Source organism: Vidua macroura, chromosome 1 (assembly GCF_024509145.1).
Source record: "Vidua macroura isolate BioBank_ID:100142 chromosome 1, ASM2450914v1, whole genome shotgun sequence".
In the NCBI taxonomy this organism is placed as follows: Eukaryota; Metazoa; Chordata; class Aves; order Passeriformes; family Viduidae; genus Vidua; species Vidua macroura.
The window spans coordinates 117,240,159-117,254,089 of NC_071571.1; the positions used below are offsets into that span (position 1 = coordinate 117,240,159).

Sequence of the window (13,931 nt, forward strand, 5' to 3'; positions counted from 1 at the left end):
TTCACCATCTGAATCAACTCTGGAAAGTCTGAGATAATTGCAGTTTAGGAAGGAGCACTTTACAAAAATGTGGCTTTTGTTTGATCTTGTGAGAATGAGGTACTTCAAACAAAGACAGATGAAGGAGAGGGAAGAGCAGGCTCTCTGCAAAGCTGGCATTTATGAGCTGTCTCCTACTGCAACTACAAATGTTCCGTCCCAGTTTCCACAGTGAAATCTTTCTCCAGGAGGTAACTCCTCACAAAGCAGCTTCCAGTTTCTTCAGTCAGGAGAGTAGAACTGACCTGACCTCTGTGCCTGTTCTTTAGTCTTTACGGAAATCAAGAATTGTAGCTGTGCTCCAAGGAGGAATTTCTTCTGAGATTGACACCCTCCTTGTTTAGTTGTTCCTTCCATGGTTCACATTGCCCTGTCAGAGACCCTCTACAACATGGTGGTTTGCTCTACTCGTGAGAAGGACTTCTGTCAGAAAAGGACACTAGCTGTGCCAATACTACTTTCCCTATTAAATTTTCATGTGGCAAGGAAATATATTGTCTCAAGTTGAAAGGTGTAGCTGGATGTGTATTTTATTCCCATCTGTTAGAGATGGGGCAGTTATTTTCTGTTAATTGGGCAGTTTTTCTTTATCTCTTCCACAACCAATCCTCCCACCCTGGGGGAGACGTTTTCTGTTAATGGGCCATTCAGTGTCACTGTGTGACTGATAAAATTACATCATCCCATTGTGAGATGCTCCACCCAGGGAGAGGAGCCAAGCATTCTTACCTGGATATAACCAGACATTTGGAACATCACAGTCAGCCTTTTCCCACTGGATTCTCAGAGGAGCAGCTACCTTCTCCACTGGATTCCCAGAGGAAGACTAGGCCCATCTACACCCCTTCTGGACCTTCACAGGAAACCTACATCCTTCTACAGGATCACTGCTCCAACAGTACCACACCTGCCACTCCAGGAGGACTGCAACTCAACAGTTCAATCGGACTGCTACCAACACCCTGACCAACAGGGTGTCAGGTCATATTCTGACTCTGTCAGTAGTTTATTTTCTTTTTTTTGTACTATTGTATTTTTTTAATTTTTCCTAGTAAAGAATTGTTATTCCTATTCCCATATCTTTGCCTGAGAGCCCCTTAATTTCAAAATCGTAACAAGTTGGAGGGAGGGGGTTTACATTTTCCATTTCAAGGAAGGCTCTTGTCTTCCTTAGCAGACACCTGTCTTTTCAAACCAAGACATATGTGTGCCTTGCTGATCCTGTTTCACTGCTCACCATCTCCTCCCAACCCCTCAAAAGTCAAGGCTGTGAAGTACACCCTGCAGGACTGACAATGCAACAGATGTTTTAGAGGAATACAGCTAAGCACCCTTGGATAGCCACATACTTTTACCAGGAATAGCTACTTTAAAAAGTTCTTCTCCTGCCCAGAAGACATTAAGGATGACCTAAGCCTGTTCACACTGAAATTTGGGATTAAGTTCTAACCAGTGAAGAGGGTAAATCCACAATGTGAACAATGGCATTCCTACTAAGTAAAACCATTCACGTTCATGTTGTGTAGAATTTTTTTGACCACTCATTGTATTCAGATCCTGAGCGCTCTTCTGTTTCACTCACACATTTGCTGAAGAATAGAGCACACAATACTAAAAATTTGTATGTTTTCTATAAACATTTCTTCGATATGAGCTATAGAAGTATTATCCTTCTGTTTGAAAATTTTGCATGTCTCCATGACATGTTCCAAGAACAAGGACCTTACTTCCCAGTGCCCAGAATACCATGAAGCTTTATTTTAGTTTACATAAATTTTGCACAATTCCCACTACGGCTCATATGCTAGTTACTATTTCTGTCCTTTGGTAGTTTTTCATTCTGAATGAGGTAGACAAAAGGACTAGAGACCATGCCATTTAATAAAAGAACAGTTAACTCTGACAATGAATACAGCAGAACAACAGCTCCTGCATCATTGTTTAAAATCCCTAGTGAGTGGCTTAGACAATGCACTTGTTCTGGGTGAACCACAAAGCACATTATTCACAAATGTTCCTTTTTTTTTTTTTAATATAGTGGGGAGAAGCACGCCTAAGTATTTTTCAATTATTTCCTACTTTTTAAGGGCGTAAAAGGAGTTTTCTCCCATTGCATTTCAGCAGTGAACTGAATTGCTCTTTTGCTATTTCTATAACCAGCACACTCAGATCTCCTTTCACTTAACTTTGCCTTAGATCAGTGGCATATCAACTCATCAGCTGAACTTTACTATGTGAAAATGTCTTCAGGTAAAAAAAAAAGGTTCTCTACTTTGTAATGGTCAGCCTATTGTGCCTATGTCAAAATGCTTACTTCATTGTTTCAAAATAAAAAAGTGTGAAAATATTTTAGGAATAGGACCATGAAACAGAGTGGCAATTTTATTCATTTTTTGCCCTTATGACCTGCAGTTTGTTAAGTTGATCAATATTGCTGTGTTAATTGCAGAAAAATAGCATATTGTCTCCAATAGATTAAGTAGTATATCAGAGGAAAGAAATAAAACTTATTCTATATTATATTATGTAATTCTTTATTTACTTGCTATTGACACTCAGAACTTGATTATTTCATGGCCTGAAAAAGGAAAATAGTCTTGAATTTGTCTCTCACTCGCTATAATCACAGATGCTACTAGTATTTATATAAAGCACTTGACATTTCATTAGTATCCTAAAGAAGAATTTCTACAAGGTAATGACAAATGTAAAAATAATGTACTTAAACCTATTAGAAATGCATTTGCACTGAAATCTATGATTTAATACTACAAGCTGGCTGAATTAAATACCTCTAACAGCCTTCCATGGAAGATCCAAATGGTATATCCTATACTGCATCCTCTTATTTTTCACAGACAAAAGTCCTTGCATTTCTAAACTCTCCTTAATCTCTCCTGGGCAACTTGCTCTAGATGACCCTGAATAGCAGGGCATTTGGAATAGATGCTCTCCAGAGATCCCTTCCAACCCCAGTCATTCTGCGGTTCTGTGATTAAATGAAATCTCTCATAGGCACTCATGCCCACATGCACAAAAGAGGCCAGATACGTCATTGCAGCCAAAATGCTAATTACAATTTAAAATCTTTGAATTTTAGCTATAGCAAAATATTCTAGAACCAACAAAATCTTAATTTGGGCATCATGAAGACCTCACAATACCTTTAAATTTACAAATCCCAGAATCATCACCTCTCAATTACCCCATATTTATTTTTCATTGACATATTTATTTTATTGACATATTTATTTTTCATTGACATCTGAAAGCAATATCTGCTGAAATAGATTTTTTTTCTATCCCACCTTGGCAAAAGGTTTTTAATAATTATCTTCCCTGCACAACCTTAACTTTAATGCTGTAATCATAAATATCACTGAGGAATATTTTTCTAATTGATTCTTATCTCTGACAAGTATAGTGGATCATCCTGGCATGAGTCTGCTCCAATCCATCACTGGACTCCAGTGCCACTTCTCACCCAGGTACACTGGCAGTGGGAGGGAAAAGCTCCTCCATGACTTGCATGCCCTTCATCATTGCAATGTTTTTGGATCGGGTTTGCACCTATCAAAGTCATGCAGCAACATAAACCATCTACTCCTCACCTAACAAAGGCCATGGTTGTGAATTTCAGTCTTTGCCCCAGGCACTATGGGTGACTCTTTTCCCCAGGCACAATATTCTTTTCAGGAGTCTTATTGTCTTCACACGAATTCCAACATCCTGCTTTCTTGTGGTAAATTAGTAGATAGTAATACTAACTAAAGTTGTACTTCTCTTCTTAATTCCTCTTTTGTTCACCCTCTTGCTGTCTCCCACTACATGTGGATGGTTTAAACTCGGCTCTCTTCAGTGCACTGACTGGATTAAAAAGGAATAGAGACTTCAAAATCTGCAACTAGCAATATCATACTCTGTCTCAATGTAATAGCTGTAATATCATACTATGTCTCAGCTGTAACAGCTGGACTTTGTACATCTGATTATGTTCCCTTATTTATCAATATCCCATCTGAGCAATTAACTGACAAGTTACAAAATGCACTCTGTCCTTAAAAGTTATTCTGAATCTAATAATGCTAACAGAATGCTGTTTACTCAGTAGCAAGTAATGCATTTACTCAGTAGTAAGCAGCCACAAGTCTTAGCTTTTCATAAACAAATAACAGAATTCATGACAGGATGCATTTAAGTTGCAGCTACCAGATAAATTACTTATTGGGAGTCACTGCTTTTATCCTATGATTAGACCTAGAATTCAGTTTCCATAAAACAAGAAATGCTGCCAATTTTAAATTGTTAAGGATGTTAAAATATTGTGCTGGCATCACTAGAAAAATTTTAAATTATTAAAGCTGAAATAATTGAAATCTGAATTTATCACCTTTTATACTCTTTTCACATGCTTCAGAGCAGGCAATGAAAATGAATGAATTCAGCTTCAGGGATTCTAGGTAGGTTCACTTAAATTAAATGCACATTCCTCCAGCTGGGATTCACAGACTGTGGGAGAATATTCATCAGGAGTTTTCTTTGTTTTTACTGGGATTATTTGTAGACAGATTTGAAAAACTGTACACAGAAAGGCTCACAACTGTGAGATTTAATTTAAGAAAAAAAACCCCAAACATTTTAAAATACATGGATGGGAAATCAAATTTAAATAGGTAGCTTCCATTTGACATTTATTATAAAACTGAATTTTAAAAGAACCAGATAAATTAAATACAGTTCAGTGCAATCTAGCCAATCTGTACTACATTAATGTTTTTCATTCTCCAGGACGTAGTGCCTCCCTGTGCTTTTTTTTCCCCTTTAACATTAAAAAGCAGTGATATTTGAAAGCATACAATTACAAAGAATTTAATTTCTTTTGCCCATTGAGTTCCTTTTTTCTTTTTCATTCAGTTAAATATAAGAATTATTTTAAATGCAGATGATAAATGATAACAAGGCTTTTCATCTCTGACCTTTGCGTTGCTTTCAGTGACTCAAAAGGTTTAACCTTTACTTGAAAAGCCTTGTACTGATCTAATGGGATCTTTAAGGAGAACAGACATAACATTCTGATATATACATTTGCACGCTATAACCTTTAGCTCATAACCATAGTCCAAGGTCACTTTAAGCACAGCTGTTACCTGCACTTGGGACACAGTCAAAGGATAGCGAAATAATATCCAGGTGACACCTTCACTGCAGGGTGGAATGGTTAGAGAGCCCTCATACACCCAGTAGTCACGCAGAAGAGGATCTGAAATCAAAAGAAACGTGGAGTTTTAATGACTATTAGGAAGTTAATGGTGGTTTTCAGTGACAGCTGTGGGCTCGCTCGCATGATGAATTTAGTAAGCAGAAGCTAAGGTGTGAATTTATAATTTATAACCGGCCAAGCACTGCCCACTACTTCCTCATATGACTGTATATGAGCTTGTGGTCATTATATTATTGTAAGTTATCCTGCAGATAAGCATTTTAGGTATGAAAATGACACTTTGTAGATGTGAAAAATAACAAGTGCACAGCTCTTTAAATTAACACAGCAAATAAGCAATGTTATGGGAATAAAGTAATTCCTGTTAATGTCAAAAGCTAAAAAGAGATGTATTTTGAAGGCAGAGGGTCTGTGGTGATTGAATTTTAACTGACTTCTACATTTAGGATATGTCTCAAGAATTAATTTTATTTCATTTTTTAGAAAAAGAAATCAATGAAAATTCAGCTGAAAAAAACTTTTCACTTTGCAGTTCTGGTGACATATTTTTTCAGATGCAGAGGCGCTTCCTACCTTTGGAAAACTGAGTTGAGGGGGAAAACATCAAGGTTTACCTCATAATAACATAATTTTTAAGTTTATATATTTATTAATAGGTTTATAAATAACTGTTAGAATAAACAGTTGTCACTGAAGAAAATGTACAAAATTTTGTGCATGCAGAGATTTAACTCTACATAAAACACATTTGATTTAAATTATTTTAATTTTTTTCAATTTCTCATAGATTCCAATCACACTACACTTCATAAGTGAGATGACACAGGGCTTCCCTTTGCTGCTGTACAGCCTAAAAAGTGCTAAAAAAAGGAGAGAAAACTGCCTGACTGTAAAAGAGAGTTTCTCAAGAAACAAACCTAGAGAGAAACTGGAGACAAAGGGTGGTTAATCATGGCATAGAGAGCCAGGGGGAAGGTTGTGACTAGCTTGACAAGGATAGAATGGGATACTGGAAACAAATAAACCTGCTTGGTGGAACTAACCTGTTACTGTCATTTCACTACTAGCTCAGAGGAATATCAATAGAATTAAATTTTGCTAATGAAGCCTGTGATTGCCAGTAAATGGATTTTGTTGGTGTGATTTTCTTTCTCAGCTAGGAAATTATGAAGCATATCCATTGACAGCAAGTTGCATTATCAAACACTCAAAAGTTAAGAACTGCAAGAATTAATTCAGCCCATCCTGTGCATGCATCGTGATATAGTGTTGTCACATGATCATGTGTGTCTTTTCTGAAGAACCTTTCATAGTTTACTTGCAAAGACAGATGATTTTGTTTTGAAAAGTACATAATATTATTTAGAATTCTCAGTACAATATGAGGCACTTTGTCTTCTTTTTCCTATTATATTGAAATCCTGCTTGTTAGAATATTTTCTCATTTTTCATATTTCTAATACACTCATTTCTCCAGTGTCTGAGAGCTTAAATGAATTAATTTATCCTCCCATACCCTAGAGTGGTGAGGAAGGATAGATTATCCCCTCACTTTACAGCTGGGGAACTGAGGCAGAGAAGATGAGGTCAAATGCATCTATTCATTTCAGGTGTTCAATATGACATGCTTAGAACCTGATTTCTCAGAGTATTTAACTTTCTATAGCACATAATACAGTCAGAGCACTGCTCCCATTGACTTCTCTTGGAGGTGTAAGCACTCAGCACTTCTGCAAATCAGACCCCATGATCTCAAGTCGGGCACCTAGAAAATGAGGAACACATAGTTAGAGATGACTTGTGAACATTTTTGTTTATGTGACTTGATCAGCATCAAACAGGAACTGTGAGGCAGGGGTCCTGTAAAAAATAACTTATGGTCATGCAATCAGGTGATGTTTCATAATGGATATGATGAGAGGCACAGGCTGCCTTAATTCCTGCAATTCCTAATTGCTGAGACTTGACTTTGCAACTAGACAATATTCTTTTGATATAATTAATATAGTTTAATGAAGATCTGGGCTACTTTGAAAAATTAAAGATCTTGCCACTATGACAGAGTTTAGCTCAAATGGATTCCTTGCAGAAACATTTCCTTTTAGAAATATTTTTAAAGACACATTTCTTACTGTTACTCTCTAACTATGTAAGTTTGAATTTGCCTCCCTTTGTCACTTCTCCTTTTATGCTATACAACTGTTGTTGCATAATGGCATTGTCTTTTGATTCTGCCAAAAAAACTACCTTGTTAAGTGGGTAGCCTTACACTTCCTATTTTATGCCCAAGTAGAGAAAGGAATACACACAGCTGTCTCTTTGGATGGGCTGGTAAATCCTCAACAAAGCTAGCCACAGTGTTGTCAGCAGTGCACAGACTACAGTATCACATCCCACTCACATGACAAAGGTGCAGATTTACAGTAAATTCCAGTGGGACTTCACCACTATCCCTGTTAGGACCTGCATTACCAAAATGCATTACCACCTTATGGGACACACTCAGGCTTGCAGTTTAGGCTAGGCTTTAGATTAAGATAGTCTCAGCCTCTGCAATCAGCTACTAATCCACACACACAAAAGTAAGCAAAGGCACCTACCTGGCAATAAAGAGTTGGGATTAAAACAGGGTATTGTTTTGGACTTTCCCTGAAAAAACGAATACAAGTCAATCTCATCTCTAGCTTCTAATTAAAATGCTGATGAATGCCGAGGTAAAACACATTCTGTGTTCTTTTACCATTAAGCCTTGAATTCCTGTGGAAAGCAACCTCATTAAGAGCCCCCATTTAATTATTATTGCATTTGTTCTTGCAGCTACACAAACACATATTTTTATTCTATTTTTTAATTCATTTTTAAGCTTATCCCAGCAATTTGTTAGCATTCTGCCTTTAGCACCTGGACTTCTTTCAGGTCCCAGACTTGAAATTCTCTTCATGAAATTCAGGGGTTTCATATAAAAAGAGTTAAAAAAAGCAAGGGCCAAAGTGAGCTTTACTTAACTGATGTGGATAACACTTAATAAAATAATTCTTGTTCAGCATATTTAATACATGAAAATGTTATGTATGCCAAGTGTATTTGATGCTGACCCTTTGAAAGGCACTATTATAAGACAATGGTGAGGCTTTTATGACCTTTCTCTGCTTGCCTGTTGTCTCAGTAATGAAATTAGAGTTCCATACACTATTGTTTTCTCTGACACTTTCATAAATGAGGAGTTTATAATATTAAACGTAATGACTGAAGTTTACCATACATTATTTGACTAAAAGATTGCGATTCCTTTCTCATTTTTCTGCACTTTGGCATCTGCTGAAGTTAATGGTAATCTCTTCAGACCAATAAAAATGTGTCATCAATACATCTCAAAATCCTTTTAAAATTAAAGATATGTATGATTACTTCTATGTTACAGATCATGAAGAAAAGAGATGAAAGTAACTTGCCCAAGGTCATTTAAGATAGTGTCAATATTTTGGAGAGCACTCAACTCTCCTCAGTCCTGCTAGGGTTACTACCTCTCCTTCAGGATCCCCACACATAATCCACTTAACAAGTTGGCATTGTGTTTTTGCTGATTTCCCTGCAAGTTAATATGGGTGCTCACTTCATCTGTTTTTTTCCTCTACAAATTAAAACCAGGTAAGCTAGGAGATATGGCTGCTGGTGTTCACTAAGCATGTTGCAGTGCTTGCACTCATACTGACTCCATGAAAATCACTGAAAAGGTAGGACTTGCAAGCAGTTACTGGTATAGATCAAACTTTCTGGCCACCAAAAAAAGAAAGAAGTATAAAAAATATATATTAGCTGAATAATATTAGCTGAATGAAATGCTGAGGTTTTCATGCTGGCCATCAAATGATGGCTTTTATACATGGTTTTACTACAGACACATCTGAAATCTTTCTCTTGGCTCCATACAGACCCTTTGCTTACTGTCTCTCTGGTCATTAAAGGAAGTATTGCTTCAGACAATGCCCTACCTTGTACTGGATGTCCTGAAGAATTTCAGTTACAGCCTTTAGGCCCACATGCTCTTTTCCTATCTGAAATACAGCAAACAAAGGTGAGTTTCAGTATCTTGGTATTTCAGAAACTGTGAGGCAAAACTCAGGTCAACCAGAACAGTAAGTACTATAGCTGTTTTTAGTTTAGCTACACAGCCTTGTGTTAATCAAATACACTGATATGAGACAACTCCAAAAAATTAAATCATTTTAAAACCACCAGCCAAAAGTAAAGAGGCTTAAATAACTTTAAAGCAGAGACAAACTCACAGAACAAGAGAAAGAGTCATAATTAAGTCTGGTAGGTTTTTATTAACCCTGTTTTGCAGCACCTATTCTATGTGGAGTCAAAATCATGCAGTATTGTGGCATACAAATGCCAAGGATACAGTTTGTCCTTACCAGTTTTTGTCAGAAAAGTACACAGAAAGGAACAGAGTGAACAAGCATAACAGAAAATTTTTGAATTTGTTCCCATAGCGTTGCAAATCTGGCCCAAGGTATCTCTGAAGCTCAGGGGAGTTTTTTCCTGCCTGCAGAGCACAGAACAGCAGATTCCCTCTCCCACAGCACCTCTGGGATCATGCCAGTGAAAGCCAGGCTCCTGGCAGGCTGCAGCACTGCCTCTACCGAATGCCTGTAAGGCACAGAATATGGGGCTCTAAAGAAACACACTGAGAAAAGAAATTCTAATTTTATATGTATGGTGCTCACTCTGCACGCTAAACTCAACTGCCTCTGACTCAAATCAGCCATTCCAAGATCCTAGTTTTACCTTCAGCAAAAAATCAAAAGAGGCAGAATGGCCTTCCACTTGACTTCTTTGCCAACATGTACAAATACAAGGTAAGGAAATAAACCAGCATGAGTGAGAATGGGAGAGCTAGACCCTGAAAAATTTGTTTGCTTTTTGTTTCTCTTGGAATAGAATGACATAGTAGCCACTGGAAGGAAACAACTGAATGTCAACAAAAGGTACTTTGTTACTTCTAGGAATTGAAGAGCATTTTCTTTTGTTTCAGAAAGGATTTCAATTTCAAACTTTTCAAAGTGGATAAAAGATATTGAAGTCACTTCAAAGATGCTGCTTCTAAATTAATAATCCCCAATGGCTGTCATTTAAATCAGTGAAAATATTTTCATTGACCTTAAAATAATGTATTTTGAGAACCATGGTACAAATTATTTTTCCATGCCTTTACCAAGAAAAAGATGGTCATCAAAGTAACTCTCCCTGTTCCTTTAATAAACAGCTTAAATATTATTTTCCTTGGTCAGTTGTAATTATGCCTTTCTTGGCTAATGAAAAAGCCTTTTTGGAATGCTTACGAACACTGATGCGGGTGAGAGACCAGAAATGGAAAATGTATCATTGAAGTTTCAAATTTATTTAAGAACTTATATATAACTTTGTAACTGACTCAAAGGTTACTTCTGCTGGAATGAGAAGGTGACTTACATAAGCAATTATCACACAGCCCTCTAGGACACAAAGCTGAAGACTTTCTAACTTCCATTTTTAGCAGTTCTGAGTGTTGAGGCAGTAACCAATGTACCTTTAAATTCAGAGGTAAAGCTCAAAGGCACTCATAAACTCGTTATGAAATACGGACAAATTAATAACATCACTGTGCAAGAAAATCCATTTGATCTAAGGATGAACTCTAAACCTCTTCCTCCAAACCCATTTAAATAAAACAGTTTGCCATTTCTCATGAGGAAGATGAGAATCTGGTGTTTGAGGACTAAAACTGAAAATCTTTATAGGGTGCAGACCTTGAAAAACCTTCAACAGCAATTAGATTATAGTGCTAACTTCCCAGATTTCATTACACCTTGTCCCCAGAAAGTTTTAAGCCTTCTCATTGCAGGCTTTTCTGAGGGTTTCTGGCAAGTCTTGTTAACACTCTCAGTCTCTGAAGAAGTAATATGACTCCACCTCACATTTGTCCTGTGTGAAGAAACACACTTGTCCCCTGTTCTCAGGAAAGTACAATTCTACTACCAGTTTTCAACAGCACCAATGACTTTGTAGGCCTTTTCTTTAATCTTTCCTCCTCTCCTCTATCTATTTCCTCAACCTCTGAACAGCAGACCCAGCCAGGAATTAAGAGAAATACCTCACAGAGATAGTGAAGCACTTGTCCCTCCTGACAGCCCCTCATTCTGCTCTCAGAGGAAAGAGGATTGGGTGTCTACTTATAGCCAGAGTCCCAGGAAGGTGCCTATGTATCTCTCTCAACAGCAAAAACCCCCAAAAAAAACAATGTTTTAAACAAGAATTGATTGCTTAACACACATATAGAAGACAGGACTGAAAAATATCTTGCAAATAGAATACCGGCAGTCATACATTGTTTTCTTTCATGAAATCATTAAAAATTAAATAATATGGAAAGAACCTCATTATCCTCAGACAAATGACAGTGCATTGTAACAAGTGTAAAGGAAACTTACCTGCACAAACAAAGCAATAATAGCTATGCCGTGCTTCTTCCCTACTGCCTCATCAATGCTGCTGTACAGTGTGGAGTTCCAGTGCATTAGATGAAGCTAAAACAAAGCAATGCAAAGAGACCAATAGAGAAATATGTTTTGTAATTAAAAACACCAGCAATTTACATCAATTAACAAAGCCTCAGCATGTGGTCTGTGCACATGCATGACTACACACATATGTGCATGCTTATGGCTGTGCATACAGGGATAAGTGGATTTACTTATGATAGTACATATTGTAAACATCAGGAACACCAAGAAAAAAACAGGTAAAATTACAGATAAAGTGATGTACAGCCAGTTACCAAAAATCTACAAAAAGGTGTGAATGACTGTAGTAATGACGATTTAACAACTCTCTCAATCTGAATACTGAAATAATGTCAGCTAATGAAATCCACCAACATTACCCCTCAGCCAGCCAACTCTCTCCCAAGGTAGGAGAATTATTATGGACACAGGCTGTCCAAACACGTCAGACTGACTGACTGTACTATCACAACGCCACTTGTCTCACACACTACCTCCCAAGACAAATCATTCAAATGTCAGTAGTAAGAGTAGAAGTGATTTCAGAAAAGGTTAACACAGAGAAAGTCAAGCAGAGAAAAGTGGCTTGAGGATCACCTTAGGGGTAAGGGTGAAAGAAAGATGGTAAAGATCAAAGAGCTAATGCAGGAATACATGGGAGGCAGTGGACACTGGATAGTAAACACAAAGTCTGTTGTGGTGAAGTGTCACAGCATAATCTGGGAAGTAGTGTTTGAGAAAAGTGCTGGAAGACAGAGTAGCAGGAAGTTGGAAAGGGAAGAAAAGGAGGGAGGGAGGAAAGGAAGGAAGTTGTGGAAGCTGGGAAGGAAGGAGGGAGGGAAGGAGGGAAGGAAGGAGGGAAGGAGGGAGGGAGGGAAGGAAGGAAGGAAGGAAGGAAGGAAGGAAGGAAGGAAGGAAGGAAGGAAGGAAGGAAGGAAGGAAGGAAGGAAGGAAGGAAGGAAGGAAGGAAGGAAGGAAGGAAGGAAGGAAGGAAGGAAGGAAGGAAGGAAGGAAGGAAGGAAGGAAGGAAGGAAGGAAGGAAGGAAGGAAGGAAGGAAGGAAGGAAGGAAGGAAGGAAGGAAGGAAGGAAGGAAGGAAGGAAGGAAGGAAGGAAGGAAGGAAGGAAGGAAGGAAGGAAGGAAGGAAGGAAGGAAGGAAGGAAGGAAGGAAGGAAGGAAGGAAGGAAGGAAGGAAGGAAGGAAGGAAGGAAGGAAGGAAGGAAGGAAGGAAGGAAGGAAGGAAGGAAGGAAGGAAGGAAGGAAGGAAGGAAGGAAGGAAGGAAGGAAGGAAGGAAGGAAGGAAGGAAGGAAGGAAGGAAGGAAGGAAGGAAGGAAGGAAGGAAGGAAGGAAGGAAGGAAGGAAGGAAGGAAGGAAGGAAGGAAGGAAGGAAGGAAGGGAGGAAGGGAGGGAGGGAGGGAGGGAGGGAGGGAGGGAGGGAGGGAGGGAGGGAGGGAGGGAGGGAGGGATCTATCAACTCAAAGATAATACAAATTCTGAACATGAGTTTTTCTAGAAATAAATGCAAATGTAATCTCTGTGCCTAGGTCTGGTAGCACTGTAGACGTTCAACATCCTACACACAGCTGCTTTGAAGTTTATCTGCCAATTCTTAGACTTAATTTCCACTGTAAAATCATGATCAATGTTTGTTCAGTCGTGTGCCTAAAAATGTCATTTTTATAGCTACCATTGTTTTTCACCTTCATCAAAATTAGTTTTTAAAACAGTGTATCTTCATATTTTGTTTTTTTATTTCTTTGCAGAAACAGCCTCTGTGAAATGCTTATTGCCCCTTTCACAATAGGAGCTCATTCAGTCATCCTAGCATTTCAGAATACCAGTTCTTCAAGCAATCAGTCTCCGCTTACTTATTTCCAATATGAATTTTAGGCACTCCTTTTGATGACTGTTATTCCAAAAGTAAATACAAACTTTTAAACAAACATATTGTAAATTGAACTAAATTCCAGATTATCACACAAATAATTTTATTCGTTTTTATCAAAGTCATCTGCTGTGGCAAAAAAAATGAAACTTTTTTTAGCAAATACAACAAATTGTTTTTACACTAGAACACTAATATAAATTATCTACTTGCCCACAGCTACAAAACTTCTAGACATACA

General features: G+C 37.8%; 1 protein-coding gene across 1 annotated transcript in view; it reads right to left on the minus strand.

Moving 5' to 3' along the window:
* Positions 1 to 13,931, minus strand: part of CA8 (carbonic anhydrase 8) — a 48,620-nt gene that overhangs the window by 13,605 nt on the left and 21,084 nt on the right. The window contains exons 4-7 of the mRNA XM_053995353.1: positions 11,734 to 11,829; positions 9,253 to 9,315; positions 7,861 to 7,909; positions 5,187 to 5,299 (exon numbers count right to left, since the gene is read on the minus strand). Coding sequence (XP_053851328.1) covers positions 5,187 to 5,299; positions 7,861 to 7,909; positions 9,253 to 9,315; positions 11,734 to 11,829 — 321 coding nt within the window. The remainder of the gene's footprint in view (positions 1 to 5,186; positions 5,300 to 7,860; positions 7,910 to 9,252; positions 9,316 to 11,733; positions 11,830 to 13,931) is intronic.